Here is a 25,735-nt window from a genome sequence, read left to right as displayed (position 1 = left end):
AAATGTTGTTAGTTTATATTTATCCTTTAAATGTTAATAACCTTTTAGTTTTTGCTTTCTAAGTATTAACTTTAATATCTTACTTAGTAATTTCATTTTGAGGAACCACAGTATTTGATCATTCAAATTTGACCAAACTGAATTCAAGTTTACTGGTTATACATTTTTAAAAATGGATTAATTGGATAGAAGACTCCCATTAAAGGATGATGTATTAATTGAAATCTTCATTTTTTTCAAAAGACAAACATACTGAACCATCCATATTGGAAGAGTATAATAGGCGAAATGCTTAATTTGGCATTTCAAAAAAAGGTGATAAGTAAATGTTTATTTTTAAAATAATTATTCAAGAGTTTGTGTGTATTGTGTGTATATGTGTATAAATGTGGTGAAACTTGAGAAGAGAATTAAATTAAAAGATACAGAGGCATCACTCCCAAAAGACAAAAATGAAACAAGAAAACTTAAAACTAAAAAGAAAAAAGTAAATACTTGGCATAAAGTAATGTGACCTGCTTATTGACTAGAGAATTTTGAAAATTCATTTTTCTAAAAAATTATATTGTGTGTTACTACTAAAACACCCCATTTAAAAGTTTAGCAAATATACTTTTTCTAACTTAACATTTCCAGAATGATTCCACAGATTTTATTTTATTGGTCTTATTTATGTTCTTTTCAGTGGAAATTGATAATGTCAGCTGCATTTACGTTAACATTAGCAATATCAGAATTAAAACTTACATTTGAAAGCTGTGGATCACCATGTTAATAGGTTATTTTCGACCCTTTCCACCTGCATTAAAACATGTCACATGATCAGTCTCCTACTTTGGGAAATATTTGGCTATATTTCACAGAATGAATAAAACTGGTTAATTCTAATTTAGCTTTTCCATGTATGTTGAACTTTCCATTGAAGTAGTTCAGCCAAAAAGTAGACCAAGATAATGAAAGCTAAGTGGATGTTTCCATTCATTTCCATGAGCTAATTTTTGTGTGTTTTAAACATTTTTAAAAATAAATATTCATTTAAAAATTAGGCCTCAATTATCTCAGTGGCTTTCAATCTTGGTCTTGTAACATCACAGAGTACCTTCAGTTACTTCAAAGGCCATTGTGAAATTTTCAAAAAATTGCCTTTTATCTTTTTAAAAAATGATTTTGCTATTCTGTAGCATGTTGTGTATATGTATGTCTACATCTGTAGTGAGATTTGAGGAGTGCTAAAACAGAGAGAGGTATTACTACCATGATTCTTACCAACCATCATAGATGCCATCATAAAACTGATTGCGTTTTCTTTTAAAATAGTTTTTATAACAACCTATTTATGTGCAATAAAACAGTTTAGCACATGATGGAACAAGTAACATAAAAAGCCTGATTCTTATTATTCCATAATCCATGGTGAGGGTAGTAGAACAAATACTTCTTAAGCACTTACTATGTGCCAAGAACTGTGCTAAGCCTTTAACAAATATCTCATGAGATAGCCTTCACAACAAGCCTGGGATATAGGTGCTATAATATTATCCTCATCTTACAGTTGAGGAAACCGAGGCAAACAGCATAAATTACTTTTCCAGGGTCACACAGCTAAAAAGTGTCTGAATTCAAATTTGGACACAGATCTTCCTTATTCCAGGACCATTGCTCTATCCTCTATACCGAACTACTTCAATGGATCTTGGCTAATTCAAATTCTTGCTTATTTTAATCTTTTAATTACTTTAAATACTTAACCATGCAAAGTATTGTATTAAATGCTATAGGGGAGTATAAAAACCTATAAAACACAGTCTCTGTCTTCTGTATTTTGTAATTTAGTTGAAAAGATGCAAAAAACCTGTACAATATATGAAAAAATATCATTTGAGCACTATAGAGATCTTTGAGGAGAGAAAAATAATTTCTGATTATGATAATCAGGAAAAGCTTCATGGAACAGAGTAGTATATTTGGACCTGACTCAGAAAGAGAGATGGGATGTTTATTTCAACAAAGAGTAGACAAGAGAGGGTCTGTATATGTCTAGGATGTTTGTGTGTAGTAGCTGTAGTAGTTGTAATAGTAGTAGTAGCAGCAGCATGAACAATGGCATAGAATCATAAAAAGTAATAAATACAAATATGATTAGCTCGTTCTGTCAATACAATTACCATGTGAGGATAATTTTTTAAAACTAAAATATTGGTTTATAAAGTGTCTAAAGAATGGCAAGTAGGCCAGTTTTGATTAAAGAGTTCATTTAGGAAATGGGAGTAAAAATAGGTGAGTTTGGAGTCATTAAGTGTTTTTAATAAGAGGGGGGATGTGACCAGTAAATTTTTTGGAAAATTAATCTGGCAGCAGTATTTAAAATGGATTAACTAGAAGAGAGACTGGATATGGGGAAACCAGTTAAAAAGCTATTGGAATAATCCAGGCCTAAGATATAAAAGTTTGAAATCCTGAGATGGTACTGGTCATGAAAAAGAAAAGAATACAAGAAACATTGTTTTATGAAGAATCATCAGAAATTAAGAACTAATGTTTAAAAAAAAAGATGTTAGACTATCATAGAAAGGAAGTACACCTCCTCATTCCCCTCAAAAATAGCAATAATAGTATTCAGATTAAGAAGAGTCCAAAAGCTATCAAAAATATAATAGAAGAAACATTTAGTAGAAGAAAAAAATTAGGTAAAAATACTAGAAGAGAGACATGCTGAAAATTATCATTAGAAACAAAGCAAGAGATTCCTTATGGTGCAATAAATTGACTAGAATATACAATAAGGAAATTAAAAGATGAGAGGGAAAAGAGAAGGACAACGTGCAGCTAAGAAATCTTCAATGATAAACCTTAGGAACTTAGAAATCAACACTAAAAATAGAGAATTGACAGCAGAAGCAGTGAAAAAAATATGTTGGAAAGTAGATTGGTAAAAGATACGTTGGAAAGAGAAGTATGCCCAAAAATAACTGGCGAAAGACTGGAAAATATTACAAATGTAAGTGACTAAATATGGAGAAAGATTAAGAAATGGGAAGTTTAGGATTGTTAAAGTTCTGTAAAATTTTGAAGAAAAATAATTTGACCAATATATTTTAGAAAATTGTAAAAGAAAACTTCCTGGAAATATTAAAAAACAAAACAATAGAATTATAATACTAAGAAAGAACTCCAGATTAATTTCAGGCAGGCATGTCATTGATAAATTTCAAAATTACACTGGCAAAGAAAAAAGAAATTTTAAAAATTACCAGTATATGGGCTTATATCTCAAAGAGATACTAAAGAAGGGAAAGGGACCTGTATGTGCCAAAATGTTTGTGGCAGCCCTGTTTGTAGTGGCTAGAAGCTGGAAAATGAATGGATGCCTATCAATTGGAGAATGGTTGAGTAAATTGTGGTATATGAACGTTATGGAATATTATTGTTCTGTAAAAAATGACCAGCAGGATGAATACAGAGAGGACTGGCAAGACTTACATGAACTGATGCTAAGTGAAATGAGCAGAACCAGGAGATCATTATATACCTCAACAACGATACTGTTTGAGGATGTATTCTGATGGAAGTGGATCTCTTCGATAAAGAGAGCTAATTCAGCTTCAATTGATCAAGGATGGACAGAAGCAACTATACCCAAAGAAAGAACACTGGAAATGAATATAAACTGCTTGCATTTTTGTTTTTCTTTCCGGGTTATTTATACCTTCTGAATCCAATTCTCCCTGTGCAACAAGAGAACTGTTCGGTTCTGCAAACATATATTGTATCTAGGATATATTGTAACCTATTTAACATGTAAAGGACTGCTTGCCAACTGGGGGAGGGGGTGGAGGGAGGGAGGGGAAAAATCGGAGCAGAAGTGAGTGCAAGGGATAATGCTGTAAAAAATTACCTTGGCATGGGTTAAAAAAAAAAAAATAAATCAATTAATTAATTTTTTTTTTTAAAAAAGAAAATATTATCAAAACTAAAAAAAAAAAAAAAAATTACCAGTATAGTGCCACCAGAATTGAGATCGCAAAATAAATGGTTGAATTTTTAAGAATAAGAGTAACTGCAATGCACCTGGAATATAACATGCACAGACTAGGAATTGTTAGCTAAAAATCAAAAAGTTACCAAATTACCTATTAAATGAATGGAAGAAATTGCTAGAGACAAAATAGATCTATTAGAATATAATAACAGTTATTTTTGTACAACAAAAGCAGTGTATCTAAACTAAAAATAAAAACAAGATTTTGGAGAGAGAAATCTTTACAATAAATCCATCTAATAATAATCTGACATCCACTATACACTTAGTTATCTCAATGGATTTTGGCTAATTCAAATTCTTATTTTAATCAAAAGAAGAGGAACAGAGAAGTGTTTATTTTAAGTGTGTATGTATGTGCATGCATACATATATTCTTTCAATTTAGCAAATAGTTTGGAGTTTATAATTTCATAATTATTTTTTAAATTTGCATATTTTGTTGACAATGTTTGGAAATTTAAAATTTTTGTTTTAGACTGGACTTGTGATTTCATTGGTATTAAGGCAGCTAACTGACACAGTTCATGGAACTTGAATACCCTGAATTCAAATCCAGCCTCAGATGCTTATTAGCTGTGTGATTAGTGTCCTCAGCTGCAAAAATGGGGATAATAATAGCACCTACCTTCCAAGTGTTGTTGTGAGAATCAAATGATATAATAATAAAGCATCTAGCATAGTATCTGGCACATGGTAAGCACTATATAAATGTAAGCTATTATGATGATTGAAAATCTTGGATGAGCAAACTCTTCCAATGCAGATAGCCATCTGTTTTTATAACTTCTAGTCTTAACAAGTTGCCTGAGAGTTTAATCAATTTGTATGTGTCACTTTGGTTCTTTAGCTACACTGTTGCCCCTCAAAATTTATGCATGTGAATTGTAATCATAAAAATGGACACAGCTCAAGCAAAAAGTCTCTGGTCTAGAATCAAAGGCCAAAATTTCATTTGTTAGCACCAGCCTTCTTGGGACACTGTCCTACTTGGACCCAGACGGTAGGATAAGAACACCGGAAAGAAGTTGCAAAGGGACAAATTTAGCCTTAATCAGAGGATCACAGATTGAGAAAACTGGAAGGGACCTTAAAGGCCAAGTCCAACCCTATTATTTAAGGAAACTAAGGAAACTGAGGTCCAAAGAGTTTAAGCACATTTCCCAGGGATACAAATATCTGATACAGAATTTGAGCCCAGGGCTTTCTAATGCCCAGTCCCATGACCTCTCTGCTACACTGCCTCTCAATGTAAGGAAGAAGTTCTTATTTGGAGACTGGATTCCTCTTCACTGTAAATCCTAATGATCACTTGTAAAGTATGTTGTTGACAGAAGTATATCAGTCATGGGCCAGGCATATTGGCACACTGGGGACCTAGCGCTACCTTAAAAGAAGGCAGAAGGAATATTTGAGAGAAATCAGAAAATCTTGAAATGGTAAAGCATCCCAGAACCATAGGGTAGCTAGGTGACAGGGTAGATAGAGCATTGGACTTGGAATGAGGAAGATTGATCTTCATGAGTTTGAATCTGATCTCCAAAACTTATTACCTGTGTGACCCTGGACAAGTCCCTTAACCCTGTTTGCCTCAGTTTCCACATTTGTAAAATAAGCTGGAGAAGGAAATGTTGAACCATTACAGTATCTCTGCCAAGAAAACCCCAAAACATGTTGGTCATGACAGAAAATGACTGAACAACAATAAAAATTGTGGGCTGAGGAATTCTGGCCTATTTGACCCCTGCTAAACTACAGTTTAGGATTATAGAGGGGTTCTCTTCTTCAGTTATGATTGGAACTAAATAGCCTCTGAGATTCCTTCCAAGGCTCAAATCCAATACTCATTTTTCTATGACTTTATTTACTTTCCCAGATCCTGAACTCTGCTTTCCTTTTCGGATCCAGTCTACTTTTTCATTATTTCTTCCCTTGATATCCTGGCTTTCTTTCCTACTCACACCTATGGCATGCTTTTAATGCATACATGAAAATCATTCCTCTGCTGTTAACTCTTTGTATGCAGTCATCTATGAAATTTGAAGTTTGGCTTATCCTCCATATTCTAATGTCAGATATTCTGCTTTGTCCTTTGCTATTCACCAAATAAATATTTTGGTATTCATTCATTCATTCACACTGGTGGAACCTTCCCCAACAACTTATACCATTAGGTAGCTAGGTGATACAGGGGATCTAACTCTTAGGCTGTGGGTGGGTCACTTAAACCCATTAAGGTTTGCCTTAGTTTCCTCAACTGTAAAAAATGGGGATAATACAATAGTTACCTCCTAGAATTGCCAAGAGGATCAAGTGAGCTAATATTTGTAAAGTGCTTAGTATAGTGTGGTTCATGGTAGGTGCTATATAAATATTAGCTGTTATTATTAATCCTTTTTTCTCTTTTAGATGGCTTTCTAAGAGTTTAGTTAGAGGCATATAAGATGATAGCCAGTGTGGACTGATGAATAAAGTTAGTGTTTTTTAAATTTGTAGGCAGTAGGGAAGCAGCCAGTATATAGGGAAGGATTTAAAATTAGTAAGAGAATAGGAGTGATAGAACAAGCAATTTGGTAGAAGAAAAGATGGGATGTCATGTAGAAGGATTTACTTTGGCAATGAGAAGGGCCACTCCTCATGAGAACGAAGTAAAGGAGGTGATAATAGAAGAAGGCATCTATGTGATGTAAGATGAAGGAAAAGCAAACTCTTGGTGAATGGCCTCCATTTTTTCAGCAAAATGAAAGACAAGATTCTCAAGTGAGAAGGTAAGAAGGTACAGAGGAAAGATGAAAAGTTTGAGGAGAAATGAAAAGAGCAGGAAAAAATATATGATCAGTAGGATAGAAATTTTCATTTATTTATATATATACATACATAGATAGAGATTTCATTAATGCCTTGCTGCAGAAAGATCCCACTTAAAATTTTGAGGGTCTGGACTTTCAGGAAATGAGAAAAGATGATGTTGATTTAATTAAGCTGAAATTCCCTATAAGTAAGCAAATTAACATCTCAGAAATTTATCAGAAATTTTTAAGTGCCTTGACTTACAGATTTATGTACAATACCCAATTCAGCTAAATTCTGAACAAGTATCTCTCACTGTCACAGGACACTGCAGCTCATATAAATTGAAGAGGCATTCAAAATTCTTTGCTAAAAAACCAAAATTAATCTTACAACACTGGACTAATATGTTTGTTTTGTCAGCAGTTAAACTTAGTACAGTCATCAACATCATCCTACTTCCTCACTGCCCTCATCACGTCAGCACTTGACATAATGATCACGTGGGGAACATGATGACCTACTTGCTCTAAGGTCGGGTCACATCAAAATCCTATTTAGACTATTGGGCTAATGTCTAGCAGGAAAAAATAAAGAATATATTTACTACTTAATAGTCTATTTACCTTTCTGTTTCAGCTCTAATCATTAGCTCAGCATAAGCTCTCTAGCCTTCACCAGGATTATTATTGCAAGGCAGTAAATCATAACCTTCGAATTCTACTAATTAACATTCTACCCACTTTGTATTTCCTGTAGGTTCCTTCAATATTTTAAATGAGTGATACTTCTAAAGGAAGCATTAGATCTCTACTAAAAGGAATAAATCTTTATCCATCAATGAATTATACACATAACTCCAATTCATGAATGAAATGAATGTGTCAGTTTATTAGCCATATTTGGTTTTTTAACAATAATGTATAGGCTTCTGTATTCTGAAAAATGCCTGCCATATAAATGATAACCTTAAAATTTCATTGTTTTAAACTGATATTGAAACATGGAATATGATTTTTAATTATTTCTTCAATGAATAAATATTTATTTTCTCTTTAGTCAATAATCAGTCAGTTTATATACATACCTACTATATGCCAAGCATGTGCTAACTACTGAAGATCTAAAAAGAACAAAAGACATTCTTTGCCCTCAGGTAACTCATAATCCAGTGGGGGAGACAAGAAGCAAACAAATCTGTACCAATAAGCTATGTGCAGGAAAAGTAGGAAAAAGCAGGAAAAGAGACAAGGTACTAGAATTAAAAGAGATTGAAAAAAGCTTCCTGTAGAAGATGGGATTTTAATTGAGACTTAAAGAAGCCAGGGGAGTCAGAAGATGAAGATGAATAGGGAGAGCAATCTAGGAATGGGGAACAGCCAAAGAAAATACCTGAAGCTAAGTTGGAGTATCTTGTTTGTAGAACAGAAAAATGGCGAGTATCATTGGATCAAAGAGAACAGAGTGGTATGTAGGGTGTAAAGGGACTAGAAAAGTAGAAGGGGAGTAGGTTATGATGGGCTTTGAATATCCAATCGAGGATTTCATATTTGATCCTAGAGGCAAAAGGGAACCGTTGGAATATGGTGGGAGGTGGGGAGAAAGGGAGATGATATGGTCAAATCTGAATCTTAGGAAAATCACTTGGCTGAAATGAGGATAGATAGGGCAGGATCTGCCCTAAAATGAAGGAAAGACTTGATTGCAGTAATCCTGAAGGCCTGCACTAGAATGATGGCAATCTCAGAGGAGAGATATTACACAAGTGATTTTGACAGTTCTTAGAAACAGATTTGTGGGGACAGAGAGAGTGAGGGGTTGAAGATGATGCCTAAGTTTTGAGTGACAGTAATAGGGAAGTTAAGGGATGGAGAGGATGGTTTTGGGGGAAAGATAATTTCAATTTTGGACATGTTGAGTTTAATGTCTATTGGATTTCCAGTTTAAGGTGTTTGAAAGGTACTTGGGAGATCTGACACTGGAGGTCAGAAGAGAAGTTAGCGCAGGAAACGTAGAGATAAGATACAAATAGAACATAAAAATGGTAATTAAACTCATGGAAGCTGATGAAATCAAGTGACATAGTATAGAGGGAAAAGAGAAGAGGGACATCTCTGGCATTTGGAAGAGGATCCAGCAAAACAGACAGAGGAGTGGTCGGATTGAAGGAAGAAAATTGGGAGAGAATGGTACCCCAAAATCTTAAAGAGAAGAGTATCAAGGAGAAGAGAGTGATCAAGGAAGTCAAAGGCTTCAAAGAGGTTAAGAAGAATGAGGATTCAAAAGAAGCCATTGGGTTTTACAATAAAGAGATCCTTGGTAACTTTGGAGAGAACAATGTCAGTGGAATGATGAAGTCTGAAGACAGAATGTAAAGGGTTAAGAAAAGAGTGAGAGGAAAGAAAATGGAGGTAACTATTGCAGAAGGCTTTTTGAGGGGTTTAGATATAGGTCAGAAGATATATAGGAAAGTAATGGGGATCAAGGGTCAAGTGAGGGTTTTCTTCTCAGGATAAGAGAGAAGAGCACATTTGTAGGCAATAGGAAATGAACCACTAGAGAAGGAGAGATTGAAAATAAATGAAATAGTGGAGATGATAGAACAATTTGGAGGAGAAAGGGTGAAATAGGATCACTTGAAAAAGTGAGTTATTAGCCTCAGCAGCTAGGTAACTGGACATGGAATTGGGAAGACTCATCTTCCTGAGTTCAAATATGTGACCCTGAACAAGTCATTTAACAGTGTTTGTCTCATTTAAAATGAAATGGGAAAGGAAATGGCAAATCACTTCAGTATCTTTGCCAAGAAAAACTTAAATGGGGTCGTGAAGAGTCAGGCACAACTGAAAAAAATGACTTAAAAAAGGAATGAGACAAGCATGAAGGAGGGGAGAGTGGCAAAAGATATCTTAGTGATAGGAGATAAGAGATGAGAAAAGGGAGTTCACTGTGAATGTCCTCAAATATTTTTCTGTAAAATATGAGTCAACTGAAAAAATAGGGGAAGAGGAAGTCATGGAAGATTTGAAGAGTGATAAAAAGATTGGAAGAATGACTGAGGAGAATAGGATAGAGGGTTGATAAGGGAATTATGGTAGGATTGCCTAGCCCAAATTCTCCATGTTGGTCATTGACTGAGGAGAATGAGTGAAGGTACAGCTAATACTGGACAGTGTTAGGTGTCAGTAAGAACTAGTAGATTAAAGAAGTGAGAAAGGAACAGGTTTAAGATGAAGGGAAATTTGTTGCCTATGGAACAGGCATTCCAAAAGGTACAGTGGAAGGTCTGGATGATGTTTGAGGGACATTGGGACAATTGAGGGGGATGGGAATGAGGAATTGGGTGATAGTGAGGAATTGCTTTGGATGATGATCTACAGAAATTCAGAATTATTATGATATGCATGACTAGGTGTGAAAATGTTCATTGTTGAGTAAAGGGAATTACTCCCTCAGAGGATAAATGCAGCAGAAAATAGGAAGCCTAAAGTTGAAAGGAGGGCTGCTCTTTTTGTACAAAGAGGGTTATCTACATTCCAACTGGGAGGCTGGGCTGATAGCAGAAGGGGGCAGATGCCTTGTGCTGGCACAGATGGAAGGGCATTCTTTGGGGCATATGTTAAGTAGCTAGCCTGGCCCTAAGCAGCCTTTCTTAGGGGACACCTCTCAGAAAATGGAAGGCTCAGAGCACATCTCACCTGAGAAATCAGGGTGAATGAAATCATTTGTGCATATAGAAGCATTAGCCTAGTTAAGGAATAAGTTGTTTCATGTGAGACAAGGGTGAAGGAGAAGAAAGTGGCTTAGCTTAGTAGATGGCCTGGGAGGTAACTCGGGAGTCAAGGGATTAGAGGTCATGGTATAAATAAAAACTAGGACTTGATAAGGGAAGTCAGAGAAATAGGTGGGGAACCAACAGATATTGTTTACTGAATATGGAAGTGGTATATCTGTGGTGTGGAGTGGAGGTGTGATGGAAGGGTAGGTCATGGTAAATAAGCAGGTTGAAGAACTGAGTGATTAAGGCATTTGAGGAAAAGTCAATGTGTATGTTGAAGTTCCCCAGTAGGAAAGCAACTGTTGGGAAAAAAAAAAAAAGAGACAAATTGTGAGCCAAACTTAGTGAGGAAAGAAGGGGAGTGATCTGGATGTCTGTAGTCAATAACTACAAGAATTTTGATTGATCAGCAGATATAAAATACATGAACCTCAAAGGAGGAAAGTGATAGAGATAGCGGGAAAACCTGAAAGTGGCAATTAGGAGCACACATTTTTCTAACCTTTCCTCCCTCTGCTCCCTATCTTCAACCAATGAGCAATGGTGTAGCCAGTAGTGGAAATGGTGGCCAAGTAGGCGGAATCATCATAGAAGACAGATTGGGAAAGGAAATCAAGACAAAAAGAAGTTTGTTATCTATGGAATGGGTATTCTACAAGGCACAGTGGAAGAGGTAAGTGACATTAAATTGCAACGTTGGGGTGAGAGGATTGAGGGGAATAAGGGATTGAGTGAAGGAGGATGGGGAATGGGATTTGGGTGGTGATGTTCAGGGGTTCAGAACTACACACAGTCAGATGTCACATTGGAGATACCATTTACTACTTCTCTTTCTTCCAAAGACTGGAAAGGAACCAGAAAATGGTCTAGCAGAAGTTGGAAGTTCTTGCTTCCCATTAGCTTCCCTTTTCCTCTACTCTCAAGGGTCTGCTACACATAGAAATCACTCTGCTGGATTCTAGATCCTTCAAGGGATGTGCACACAAAAAATGGAAGGCTTGGGGTCAAAGGAAGGTCTTGTTCCTCTTCTTACCCATGGCTGAATATGAGGCAGGTACAGCAGGAAGTGAAATTTTTCTGGTGCAGGGGAAGTCACTTGGGATAGATAGAAGTCACTTAGCTGGGCCCACTGCTGCCTTCCCTCAGTGGACATGCAAAGCTGCATCCTTCCCATCTTGGACAGTTTAATTGGGCTGGGAGTTTTTCCTATCATTTGGAATTACTTCATATTTCTTAGTCTACAGTTATTTTAAATGGAATTTTTCTCTCTTGTTGATGGGCTTTGTCAGTTATATATATATATATATATATATATATATATATATATACTGATAATTTGTGTGAGTTTATTTTATATCCATAATTTGTGTGAGTTTATTTTATATCCTGCAATTTTGCTAACACTGTGAATTGTTTCAAGTAGGTTTTAGATAATTTTCTAGGATTTTCTAAGTATATCATCATATCATCTGTAAAGAGAAGTAGTTTTATTTCCTCATTGCCTATTCTAATTCCTTTCATTTCTTTTTCCTTTTTTTTGTTGCTAAAGCCAACATTTCTAGTTCGATGTTGAATAATAGAAGCCATAATAATGGGCATCCTTGTTTTACCCCTGATCTCACTGGGAATGAGTCCAGCTTCTCTCCATTGCAAATAATACTTTCTGTTGGCTTTAGATAGATACTTCTTATTATTTTAAGGAAAGCTCCCTTTATTTCTATGCTCTCTAGTGTTTTAAATAGGAATGGGTGCTGTATTTTGTCAAAAGTTTTTTCTGCATCTTTGAGGTTATTAAATGATTTCTGTTGCTTTTGTTATTAATTTGGTCAATAATAGTAATAAATTTCCGAATATTGAACCAGTTCTGCATTCCTGGTATAAATCCCACTTGATCATAGTTTATTATCCTTCTAAAAAGTTGCTATAATTTCTTTGCTAATATTTTATTTAAAATTTTTGCATCAATATTCATTTAGATGTCAGTACCATATTTGTGTCTTAGAAGAAATTTGGCAGGATTCCTTTACCTATTTTTTCAAATAGTTTACATAGTTTTGGAATTACTCTCCATATTTTTAAAATAATTTTTTTGTTTATTTTTGCACCACATATACTTCCTGAAGAGGGGATATATCCCTTCTAATACAGATTTTTTAATGGAAAGAAGAAAAAAAGTTCTGCAAAACTAATCAATATAGCAAACTAGTCTGATGTTATATGCACTATCCCCCTCTTATGGTCCCCTACTCCTGCAAAAAAAGAGATATCTTCTCATATTTGTAAGCTTGGGCTATTCAATCTTGTTAATTTTATTTCATATTACTTTCTTACACAGAGAAACTAAACTGCTCTTGGCCTGAATATCCTCTCTTCTCCTCCTTCCCTGTTGACTTCCTAACCATCTCTTAAAGCCCACTTCATATGCATTTTCCATGAAAATTTCCCCTGATGATTCCCTTTGTTCTTAATAACCTTTTTCCTCAGACCTCAGCCAGCAATGTAGTTTTTCAAGTCTCTAATAGTTAATTATTTTGTGGTTTGTGTCTTATTTTCCCTTTCTTCTACCACCACACCCCTTTTCTCACTGCCTTAGATTATAAACCAGAGATTATGTGTCTTGTTGAAACTTTATTTTTTGGGCTTCTGCAAACTTCTGTTAAGAAGCATTTAAAGATCAATAAACCAGTGTGCCACAATGTCCTTTTAAGCCATCTATCCAAAAAAACAGTAATTTTAGCTCTGATTGTTTAAGAGTTCAGTTAAAAATACTTCCATGTTGGATAGTAAATAATTGACCTTTTCTGGTATCGTTCCAGATAGATAACAGTTGCATTTTTTCAAGAAACTGTTGGCATGACTCCAGAAACATGGAGCAGAATACAAGGTAATATGGAAGGAATTGAATTAAATTAAATGTTACTCTTTCTGAAAAGCTTCCCAGATACAGGTTCATTGGGCAAGGGGAGCTGTAAATTCAAGAATCAAAGTTGAAATTTTCTATGGTGCTTTTAAACTCTGTCCCCTTCAGATTCTGTAATTCTTAATATGAGTCTCTCTCCAGCTGTCTCTCTCTTTCTTTGTTTCATTGTCTCACTCTGTGTTTCTGTCTCTTCTCTCTCTGTCCTCTCTCTCCCTCTCTTTCCTTTTGCTTTCCTTTTCCATATATATGAATGTGTGTGTGTGTGTGTGTGTGTGTGTGTGTGTGTGTATACAAAGAGAGAAAGAGCAAAGTGCATCTCAATATAACTGATTTTCTTTATAAACCTATGTATTTTAATTTATTCCTTTGAAAGCATTATTTGGAAAGTGATTCCATAGTTTTCATCAGATTGTTAAAGTGGTCTGTGACATAAAAATATTCAAGAAACTCCCCCACTCCCAAAGTATTGCAGAATTTTGACAAATGATTCTTAAGAAAAAAAATTCATTTTCTTTAGGTATTTGATTAAAAGACAAACAAAGCCAGCCTTTAATAAAGGTGATTTATATCTAACCAGATTAGATGCTCTATGACATCCAGGGACAAATGTAAGGATTTTTCTAAAAAGAGTTTTTTTATGTTTACAGATTTGCAATCTGGGCTTTGCCCAATTTGCAGACTTCTGCTCAATAGATAATTTGGGTCACTGCTTTACCAAAAAAAAAAAAAAAAAAAAAAAGCTTTAGCACAGAATCAATTCAATAGCCACTTTTTACATGATTTCAGTGTGGCCACCAATGGTTTGAGGAACAATGTTTTTTACTACCTTTCCATGTCATTTCCAGGAAATGTTTTTATGAAATAGAAACCTAACTTTTTAAATACTCAGCCCTTGTTGATCTATGGAATATTTATAACCCATTGTAAACAGTCTTTTTCCTCTCTCCACTCTGTATTATCCCTTTTAAAAATCGTTAATATCAAAGGATTCATCTTCACTGCAGTCATGAATTGGGACAACAGCTTTTAGGGATCTACATCTGTCAAAAAGACTTCTAGGATTTAAGAGAAGGGATTTTCTAAGAAATAATTGAAGGAAAAACTCTAATAATCCTTTCATTAAAGTAAAGTTTGGAGACAAGTATGGCGAGAAAAGACCTTTGCTTCACCCATTGGTCATTACAGATTACTTCTGAAAAGGAACAAGAAATCTCTACTTTTCTTCTGATAGAGAATTCAATTCTATTTTTGCTAGTCTTTGCTAAATCTCTAACAGCATTTAGCCAGGGACTTCTAAGAAAATTTCTGTTTTTTCCCTTAAAACTTTTAAAATGCTATTATGAAGAATAATTTTAAATAATGTTATAGAAAGTTATTTTGATTACTATTCAATATGGGCCATATCTTCTTTCTGAAACTGAGAAATCTTCATCAGCCTTGAGTGCTGAATTTGTAAGCCCAAATATAAAGCAGCAACGGTTGTCACATTTCCCATGATGTCATTTGGCATGGATGATAAAACGAAACTCATTTTCTTCATAGCTACTTTTGACTTGTAATCTGACATATTGATTCTTCTGTTAAGAATTTATGGTCAGGTAAGCAAAAGATGGCACCATGATAAGCTAATGTAGGAGAAATATCTTAGTACTAATAGAACGTGGCAAAAACCTTTCAATCACACAGAATCACAAAATATTTTCCTTCTTTCCTTCCTTCCTTCCTTTCACCCATTCTTCCTTCCTTCCTTTTTTCCCTTCTCTCTCTCTTCCTCCTTTCCTTCTCCTCATTCTCCTTTCCTCTTCTTCCTCCTCTTCTTCTTCTTCCTCCTCCTCTCTTCTTCTTCTTTCTCACTCTTCTCTTTTTCACTCTTCCTCTTCCTCCTCATTCTCTTTTCCTTATCTTCCTCCTCCTCCTCCTCCTCTTCTTCTTTCTTCTTTTTCTTTGTTCTTCTTTCTTTCTTTTTTTTATTCTCTTCTTCTCTCTTTCTCTCTAGTTCTCTCTTTTTTCTTTTTAACTATCTTGTCCAGAATAAGCACAACAGAAACCAAGTCCTGTTTGTTTAATACAGGCTATTCCCCCAAATCTGATGCAATATTAAACTTTATTTACTTAAAGCTTTTTTTAAAGCTTAAATCTGCATCTAAGCTTTGGATGCAGTTTATCCTAGTGATTAGAAAAGAGAAGTTTCATATGAATTTTTTTTGAAAGTCTCACCTTTTGGAGCTGTGTTGGCTTCTTCCTGTTTTTTCTTTTCTTCTTCTATCACCTTCATTTTTTCATCATATTCATCAGCTCGGGATTTCCACTCTACTCTGTTGTTTTGAAGACCATTTAACATTGGTGTAATTTCTTTGTGAAACCGGGAGAATTCCTAAAGAAATAATTGTCAGTGGGAAATGTATGATTCGAATCTGAAGCTTTAGTTTTGCTTTAGAATGACAGGTATCCCTTGAGAGTTAATAAGCCAGAGCTCAGGGCTGACATATCAAGGCTGACAGAGGTATGGCAAATTTTGCTTTTCTATACAAAGGAAGGATAACATATGGAACGAACAAGAACTAGGTTCAAATTCCTAACTTCTTTAGATCTTGGTTACTGAATAGTCTTTTAAGCTCTTGAGTCCCAATTTCCTTATTTGTAAGGAGAGGATATTAATACTTGCATATAAAACACAATATTCCAAAAGTATTAGTGCAGTCTAAATCTTATTGTTGCTTAAAACTGCACTAAGATGTTTGAGATAGTCTATAAAAAGGAAAGCTGTTCTTTTTTCTTTAAACATAGTAATAGAAGGCTAATTGAATTGTCAACTGGGCATCTAGGTGACTCAGTGGAACAGTGCTGGGCCTGGAGGCAATTCAAATCTGGCCTCAGATACATACTAGCTGTGTAGTCCTGGGCAAATTATTTCATTCTATTGTTTCCTCAAATGTAAAATAAACTGAAGAAGAAAATGGTAAACTGCTTCAGTGTCTTTTCCAAGAAAACCCCAAACGGTGTCACAGAAGGCTGGACATAATTGAAACAAAACCTCAGCAACAAACTGTCAACAGGTTAAATATTGTATCTGTTCACCCTCCCCCTAGATAATAGATTTTTTTGGTTTTTTGGTTTGTTTTTTTGGTTTTTTTTTTTTGGTTCTTTTCAAAAATGAAGGACAACAACAAGATAATGGATTAAGATGGAATAGCTAGTATTAATCATTGTCATGATTATATAGTACCTTAAGGTTTATGCTATGACTACAAATATTATATCAATTTATCCTCTCAACAATCCTGGGGAATAGGTGCTATTATTAGCTCCACTTTATAAATGATGAAATTGAGGCAAACACAAGTTAAATCCTCTCCCAGGTTCATACAGAAAGTAAACATCTGAGACTGGATTTGAACTCAATTCTTCCTGAATCCAGATGTAGTGCTTTATCCACTGTGCCACCAGCTGCTTCTGAATAATTTTAGAAGCTTTCTTAAAAATAAGACAGTTGCCAAAATAGTCTAGGTCATTCGGTGCTCAAGTAATGTCTTCCTGGGTGTACCTTTGAAAGATCTCTTCATTTTAGCTGAAGCCTTGCATGAAGAAATTACCTTTCCAACAATGATAATCTGAACAAAAGAATCAAATCAGGTTTTCTTACCTTGTATACAAAAGTACACACAAAATCGATGAAACCAACTTGGAGCTTGGGTAGTTCATCTCCTTTTTCTCTGTCCATCATAGGCTAGAAAGGAAGAAATTCCCATATTTGCTATTTCTAACTTTTTCATCCACAAAGAGACTGTTATTACAACTGTATTTTGAAGAATCTGATGCTGTAATACTTTATCTGTTATTCATTGTGGAGTTCCCTTTTCCACCCACTTCCTCTGTTCCTTAGCAAAAAGGTCCCTGAGAGCTGATGTGGCTAAAAAGCTCATCTCTCTCTGATGCTGTGGCCAGCCTGAGGTTGTGCCTGTCTGAACTCGGACAGAGTTAGGCAGACATACTGTCCATCACCAAAGTGGTTCTCACCCTCCAGCTAGCTAGGATCCGGCAGAGATGATGCTTTGCTGGCAGTTTTGGAGTGCCCAAACTCTCCACTATACTGAGATAAGGCATCAGAGTAGGCTATTAGTGAAGACTTTCATACTGATTTTAGGTTTTTATAGAATATCAATGCTGGTTAATATATCAAACCTCTTACAATTGGTTTTTGTTGCAATACTGTTCTCTCCAGGTCTCCTTGTTCCCAAAATTCATTTGCAACCATGAGGGCTACCTGCAAATAAGAAAGAGTTTATTTACCAAAAATTGATTATTAACAAAAAAATATCAATTGTAAAGGCTGGGCTTGAGCACAGATTTTTGAGACTCCAAGAAACTTCTATATTTTGTTTCCAGTTCTATCTTCCAAGACTACTTAGAACAAATGTAATTTCTTTTCCACTCATGAGGAAAATAAGCTTCTTGAGGGCAGGAAAGACACGTGATTTATAGTTGCATCTTATCAGTAATTTGTAATGATTTGATATAACAATTTGATAAATAATTATTAAATGCCTCATTTAAAGTGTTCACTTTAACATGTAGATCAATGTGTCTATCTGGATATCTGGTGTTTATCTTGTTATTTAAATGCTTTCCCCCCTCCTTTTTAGAATGTAAGTTCTTTGAAAGCAGGAACTTGTTTTTGGTTCTTTTTGTATCCCCAGTGCTTTGCACAGTGCCTAGCACATAATTAGCACTTAAAAATTTGTTGACTGATGGGTGCCTTGAATCTTTTGGCTAGACTGCTCAGAAAATCTGCGTAGGGGTGGGTGTGGGAAACAACCTGTCAAATTAAAATTTAGGTACTAAAAATAACTAAAATTTTTCCATTAGTCCTTATAATCTTCTCTATATAGGATTATATTTCCATATTTATTTAGAATTAAATACATATATTTTATTATGTCACATATAAATTAAATATCCCTCCTTTAACCCAATAACAACCATAAATATTACTTAATAGTCATGGCCATCATAGATCAGTTCCCACAAAAGGAACATAGAATCCTACCCAGCTCTGGAACTCCTTGCTACCAGGGTTCTATGTGATTGTTTAGATAAACATATCTGTGCAAATATAGTTTTTTAATGTCCAGTTTCAGTTGTTCCTGACTCTTTGTGACCCCATTTGAAGGTTTTCTTGGCAGAAATACTGGAGTGGTCTTCCATCCCCTTTTCCAGCTCATTTTAGAGTAAACTTGAGGCAAACAGGAGTAAATGACATGCTGAGGATCACACAGCTAATAAGTATCTGAGTCCAGATTTGAACTTAGGAAGATGAGTGAGTCTTTCTGACTTCAACCTGGCACTCTGTGCATTATGCACCACCCAGCTGCCCAAATTAGCAGCTAAAATATAGGTACAGGTTCTGAATGCATATGTGCACTGAAAAGAACACGTCCCTGTAAAGATTTTAATTTAAAAAAAATAATGTTTGAATTAGAACACACACAGTATTTTTTGTTTATTCACATTATTCATTTTACGAGAAGCCTCACTATCTGGGTCTCTCATCCTAGCAGAGTTAAAATAATGGTGAGCTAGAAGGTGAATAACCATGAAAAGCTCCATAAGACTCATAATTGTCAACATTTATATGGTGTTATAAGATTTGCAAAGCACTTTACACATTTTACTTCATTTCATTCTGACAGTTCCCTTTAGTGTAGGTGTAATTATTGACTTCATTTTAGAGATGAGGAAATTGAGCCAGAGGTTGTTTCTGAGATGGGATTGAAACTTCTGACTCCAAGTTCAGTGCTATTTCCACACCATCAAGCTATGTAGTAACAAGCCTTTGATATCATCTTGGCTGGAAAGGTGAGTCTACCTCCCTTCTTAGCCCCTTCAACCATCATATTCCTGAGACACCCCCACACAAAAATACTCTGAGGCATAAAATTTTTAAAAAGGAAAGAAGAAAACATCTTGTGTCCTAAAACACAGGAAAGTCCAAAGCAGAGATGATGGATGTTCTGAGAGAACCACACCCCCCTCCAAAAAAAAAATAGACCTCTTTTTATCCTCGATGAATTCAAGTGAAATGGCTGAGATGAACTGTTATCTAGGGCACTGAAGGAAGTAGTCTTTTGATTTTAATATCTGAAAGATTATAGAAAATAAGAGTAGGGACATAGAACTGTGGAAGAACAAATGTCTCACTTTCCAAAAAAGAGAGAGAGAGAGAAAATGGAGTTGGCCAATTATAGACCAGTGAATTTGACTCTACTTACTGAGAACATTTTAGAAAGGTCATTTAAAAAATAATGAACATCTAGAAAAGGAAGTAGTGATTACAAGAAATGACCAGACTAACCTCATTTCTTTTTTTTTTTTTGACAAGGTTACTAAACACTCAGATTGAAAGAATGCTTTAAATATAGATTACCAGAATTTTAGCAAAGCATTTGCCAGAGTATTTACATTATCTTTGTAGGAAAGTTCAAATCTGATGTCAGTTATGTAGTAACTGTGTGAACCCACACAAGTTACTTACCCCTGTTTACCTCAGTTTCCTTAAATATAAAGAGAACTAGAGAAGGAAATGTCAAACCACCTCAGTATCTTTGCCAAGAAAACCCCCCCCCAAAAGAGAGTTGGACGCACCTGGAACAGCTGAATAACAACAACCACAAAGAAGTAGGGGTAGCTACTCAGCACAGTATTTAGAACTGTGGGCCTGGAATCTGGAAAACTTAGATGCTTACTAGTTGAATGACCCTGAAAAAGTCATTTAACTTCTGTTTGCCTCAGTTTCCTCATCCATAAAATCGGATACCTCCCAGTGTTGTGAAGATTAAACAAGATAATAATTAAAAAGTATCTGGTGCATAGTAAGCACTATATAGATACTAGTTCTCAGCATCATCATTAGAAAATATAGAGCAATATGAGGAAATGTAATACATTGGGTAGACCTGTTGGTATAAGCTCTCCAGTAGAGTACCTCAGGGATGCAAAGTGCCCCACATTGTTTTGCACATTAGATTTGCAAATAGCACAAAGTTGGGAGAGTTTCTTAATGCATCAGAGGACAGAAAAAATCTGAAGTGTTCCCAAAACACTGAAGTGGATAAAATGAAATTCAGTTGGGCTAAAAGTAGTCATATGCTTTGGTTTAAAAAAATACCAATATCAAAAGTGAAAGCTGATGATTTAGGGATATCAGTAACTGCAAACTCAATATGAGAATGACATGAATGTGACATGGTGGTCAAAAATACGAACGTGATCTTTAACCACACTGAGAGGCCCAACTTCCAGGAATAAGAAAGTGCTAATTCCCCTTTCCTCTGCCCGAGACCCCATGTCGAGTACTGCCTTCTGTTCTGAGCTCCATGATTTAAGGAGCGTATTGATAAATTCAAGAATGTTCAGAGGAGAGCAAGTAGGATGGGGAAGGGTCTCAAGTCCAGTATCAGCTGAAGGAACTGGAGAGCTTTTTGTTTATTTATTTTTTAAGAGAAAATTCAGAGAAAAGACATGATAGTTAGAATATGTTCAAAGTGAAGACCTGACTTCAGTCCTTCCCTCTCCCTGACCTCGAAGCCCACCTGGGCTGTCTGAGCATTCACAAGGCTTGGATGAGATGGGAGTCACCAGTTCTATTCCTTCACATGAGACAGAAAGCCTCCAGGCTTTACTGAATACCCTGCTGAAGAACTTTCTTTTATATGTAGTCTTTCCCAATTAAAGTGTGAACTCCTTAATAGAAAAAATTGTCTCAAATTTTCTATTTGTACCCAAGTGATAATACTGTCTTGGGATATAATAAGTACTTAATCAATAAATCAATAAACATTTATTATTAAGCACCTATTTTGTGCCAGGCACTGTACTAAATCTCTAGGATATAAAAAGAGGCAAAAGACAGTCTGTATTGCCTCAAGGCGCACATAATTTAATGGAGAAGATAAGCAATATATATATATGCATGCATATATATATATAATATACACAAGCAAGCTATATGCAAGATAAATAGGAAATAATTAATAGAGAAAAGCCACTAGAACTTAGAGAGGTTGGGAAAGCCTTCCTATAAATAATGGAATTTTAGTTGGGACAGGTAGAATTGAGGAAAGAGAGTGGATAGAGATCAGCTAAAGAGAATGCTCAGAGTTGAGAGATGGAGTGTCTCATTCATGGAATAGCCAAGAAGACCAGTGTCACTGGATTGAAAATACTATGTTAGACAGTAAAATGTAAGAAGAATGAAAATGTAGGAGAAGGCTGTGTATGAAGGGCTTTGAATGCCAAACTGAATGTTTAATAAATGTCTTTTCATTGATCATCATCATTATCATTCATCATCATTATCAGCATTCATTAGGAGCTATAGCAGCATTCATCATCATCATCATCATCATTAGAGATGCAATGGAAAAAGGTCTCCTGGGAATCAGGAGACCAGAGTTCTTGGCTTAACTCAGTTACTAAAATAGTAAGTGATCTTGGACTTTAGTTTTCTTGTTTTGTAGAATGAGGACTTGGACTTGGACGATCTCAGAGATCCATTTTGGCTCTGATTCTGAGAAGCAGCATGGAGGAAGATATTGCTTTCCATCTCTGCCTATTCTTGGCCCAATGTAACTACTCCTCCCAAACAACTCTGAAATTCCCTGAATGCATTTCAAATACATTTTTACAATCTGTTCCATCATTGGTAATGCTTTCAGATAAGCTTTTATGATTGTTATCTAGGTTACCCAGGGAACTAACTTTCCCTCCTATTTGTCTTGGCTAGGATCTGACCTGATGACCAGTTGTCTCCTTGGTGCTTGAAACCATCTCAATGTTCTTTCACATTTTGCACTCACTGAGGCACGATAGGAAAAAATAGGTATGTATGTATATGTGTGTGTGTGTATATATATATATATAAATCTTCTTTCAAACTATATCTTATTTATTTGTTTCCCTCTTCTTCCTCCAAATAGCCAGGTAAAGGGAAATTATCTCTATAGTATAGTCCCCATAAAAGACAAATGTGATTAAAATGGTTTGGAACGGTCAGATCCCTTTAGATGAGGCTTGAGCTGTAGCTGAATGTCACAGAAAAGATGATGTGACAAGAGGGAGAGATAGACTCACCTGGCTTTGGATCTCCCAAGGCTTGGTTATAGCAGAGAGGTCACACCCTGTCATCATCATTGCCCTTGTGAACAAAGCAAAGGAGGGCTGAGCAAAACCATGAAAAATATAGATTTGTATATAACAGTTTGGAATTAAAGGACAACCACCTACATGATAACCTCTTTTTTGGTTGGGTCAATGGATATATACTTAATGACCTCCTCTTCAGTTTCCATTTTTTCACAAGTGTCAATAATCTTCTGAAACATGGTTCTTTTCCTACAAAAGACACAAACATTTAGATATGATAACTGAGACAAACAGGAAGAATTATTTTGTATTCTTGAGCATCATTCTTCACAGTAATACACACACATAAAATAGTAATAACAAATAATAACTACCATTTATATAGTGTTTAGTATGTGTTAAGCCTTCTGCTAAGCACTTTACAATTATTACCTTGTTTTTGTTACCACAGTCCTAGAAGGAAGGTGCAATTATTATTCTCATTTCAGAGCTAAGGAAACTGAGACAAATAAATGTTAAATGACTTGCCCAGAGTCACACAGCTAGTGAATGCCAGTTTGGATTTAAACTCAGGTCTTCCTAATTCTAGAACTTTATCCAGCATATCACCTAGCTGCCTTATGTGTAACCTTAGCACTGGCACATCCATGGCTGGGAAGAGTTTCAAATCCTTAGGGGCTCCCAAAAGGAAAAGAGGATCTAAGAGGGAGATAAAATAGAAAAGATGAAAGATGAAGAGTGGTTGGAGATTTGTGACATGAGCAAGGTAGCATTATAGATATAGAAAAGTAGGGAAATGTACCACATCAATTTAGAGCAAAGTGTCAGGATTCAAAATGTCATTGCAACTAACATTCCCATCAGATTCCACACCTCTTTGTTGCAACTCTCCTATTGTTATGTTATATATTGTAATGAATGTTTATACTTATATCTTATTTTTCTGTTAGGTTGAAAAACTTCACAAGGGCAAAATCAGTATCTTATGAAACTTTTAATCTTCCCTAGAACCTACCACAGTGCTCTGTTCACAGTAGGCACTAAATAAGTGATTGTTGGATGAATGGTCTTACTATTAGTTCATTGTATGTGTATCCAATCAGTACCAATGTGTAAGGTGATTTTGCCATGTAACCTATTGGTCTACCAAGCTGCTCCTAAAAAAAGCCTACCTAAACTGGAAGTGAATTAAAGATTTCCACTGGCTAGTCACCATGGAGGGTGTTCCTAGCCAATTCCCTTCATTTAGCCAGGTGTTAAATGGAACAGGCACTAAGAAAAGAGCCAAGAAAATCTTTTTTTAATCTGGTTTGGCTTAAGAAGAGATCAGTAACCTAATCAAAAAGTCAAGAGTTATTTGGTATCACCCTGCCCTATGTTGGGATTTTGAAATATTTACCATATTAAGTCATTCTCTTAGAGGACTGAAGGAGAAGATTAAGCTAATTCCTACTTAATGGAAAGTTTCATTCATTATTCTGAAAATGCAGTCTTGTGTTATAGTTTAATGGTCTCAATCTGTTCTAGTATAGCTTTATTTTCATTGCCCCACTTACACAATTATTTTGCCTCTTCTTGTGAGGGTTTAGATGTGGGGTTCTTATTCTTTTGTGAATCATGGACAACTTTGGGAATCTGCTGAAAGCCTAGGAACTCCTTACAATAATATTTTTAAAAGCAAAAAATAGAATAAACAGAATTAACAAGAAAACTAACTATATTGAAATATAGTTATCAAAAATTTCAAAGAACAAGTTCATGAACGCTGTGTTAAATGTCCATTATTTTAGTTAATTTCAAATGGTACAAAAAAGAAAAAGGATCTTTTTTTGGGGGGGTGTTAATATGAGAAGTTGGACCTGTTCTTTCTTTTTCAGGATAGAATATTCAGAAAATAGGAAACCCTATTTTTGGTACTCAGGGCCAAGCTGGATTTTTATACCTTTGTTTATTAGTTAAAATCTCATTTAAAGGACCTTATACTTTACTGGGATTAAATGCAAATGAAAATTGTCTTTAATTATGTAAAGATTTGTCCAGTAGAAGAGAGATTAGGTCTGACAGCTCCAAAGGGCAGATTTTGGCGACAATTTAAGGCTGTCCAAAGCAGAAAGAAATACTTTACAGAGAAGTCAGGAGGAAAATAAACAGGTCTATTTGCTTCAAAATAATGACTTTGTAAACAGCAGCTCTACAAACATCTCAGGGAAGAAAAATCTTTAAACTGAAAAACATGTCAGTCTCAGAGAGATGTGCAGGTAAACTTGGAGAGAACTAGAGACTTACTTGAAATATAAAGCCAGGTCAGTTGCTATTATTGCCACTTCAAATAGATGAATAACGGTTTCAAACTGGCGCTTATTGAGGTTCTGGAAAATGTTTAAACTCTGTAAGATGAAAGGTCACAATACAATGTGGTCAGTCATGTGTCTTCAGTTCTTCAAACCAAACCAATTAATGATAGTAGCTGATATTACCACAATGCTCTCAGACTGGCAGAATACTTTGCATACGTGATTTACATACATTCATGCATGGAACAGCCCTAACAGGTAGGCAGGATTGAGTGGATTTGGTTAACCCACTCAATAGTGTCAGTATCTCTATTTTATGAGTAATGACCTTTTACAGGTCAAACGGATGACAAGGGGCAATGATGGGACTCTGATTCAGGCCCACTTGGCATCCAAATCACTCTATATTGTCAACTGATGATTAATTTGATCATCAATTTTTATGGTTGTCGAGTCATTTTAGTCAAGTTCATTCTTTGTGACCCCCTTTGGGGTTTTCTTGGCAGAGATACTAGAGTGGTTTTCTGTTTCCTTCTCCAGTTTATTTTACAGATGAGGAAACTGAGGCAGAGTTAAGTGACCTAGCCAGAGTCACACAGCTAGTAAGTGTCTAAAGTTAAATTTGAACTCAGACCTTCCTGACTCTAGGCCTGGCACTCTACTGCACCTCCTAGCTACTCATAAATTATTCTATAAATTCTTAATAAAAGTTTGTTAATTGGTCAATTAGGGCAGTGAGGTGGCAATGCATAGAACACTGAACCTGGAGTCAC

The 25,735-nt window shown here is 35.4% G+C and overlaps 1 protein-coding gene and 1 long non-coding RNA gene across 2 annotated transcripts in view; one reads left to right on the top strand and one right to left on the bottom strand.

The window, feature by feature from the left end:
- PDE6C (phosphodiesterase 6C) overlaps window positions 1–25,735 on the bottom strand; it is a 76,625-nt gene that overhangs the window by 404 nt on the left and 50,486 nt on the right. The window contains exons 16-21 of the mRNA XM_051981677.1: window positions 24,955–25,055; window positions 22,810–22,917; window positions 22,657–22,720; window positions 17,717–17,791; window positions 17,171–17,254; window positions 15,745–15,901 (exon numbers count right to left, since the gene is read on the bottom strand). Of these exons, the coding sequence (XP_051837637.1) occupies window positions 15,745–15,901; window positions 17,171–17,254; window positions 17,717–17,791; window positions 22,657–22,720; window positions 22,810–22,917; window positions 24,955–25,055 (589 nt within the window). The remainder of the gene's footprint in view (window positions 1–15,744; window positions 15,902–17,170; window positions 17,255–17,716; window positions 17,792–22,656; window positions 22,721–22,809; window positions 22,918–24,954; window positions 25,056–25,735) is intronic.
- Window positions 3–22,751, top strand: LOC127551710 (uncharacterized). Its single transcript, XR_007951159.1, has 3 exons — window positions 3–11,280; window positions 13,424–13,491; window positions 22,310–22,751. It is a non-coding gene; the product is annotated as an uncharacterized LOC127551710 (long non-coding RNA).

The sequence above is a fragment of the Antechinus flavipes genome, chromosome 2, assembly GCF_016432865.1.
Source record: "Antechinus flavipes isolate AdamAnt ecotype Samford, QLD, Australia chromosome 2, AdamAnt_v2, whole genome shotgun sequence".
In the NCBI taxonomy this organism is placed as follows: Eukaryota; Metazoa; Chordata; class Mammalia; order Dasyuromorphia; family Dasyuridae; genus Antechinus; species Antechinus flavipes.
The sequence above is the reverse complement of the archived record's forward strand: the minus strand, read 5'-3'. Positions and strand labels throughout refer to the sequence as shown.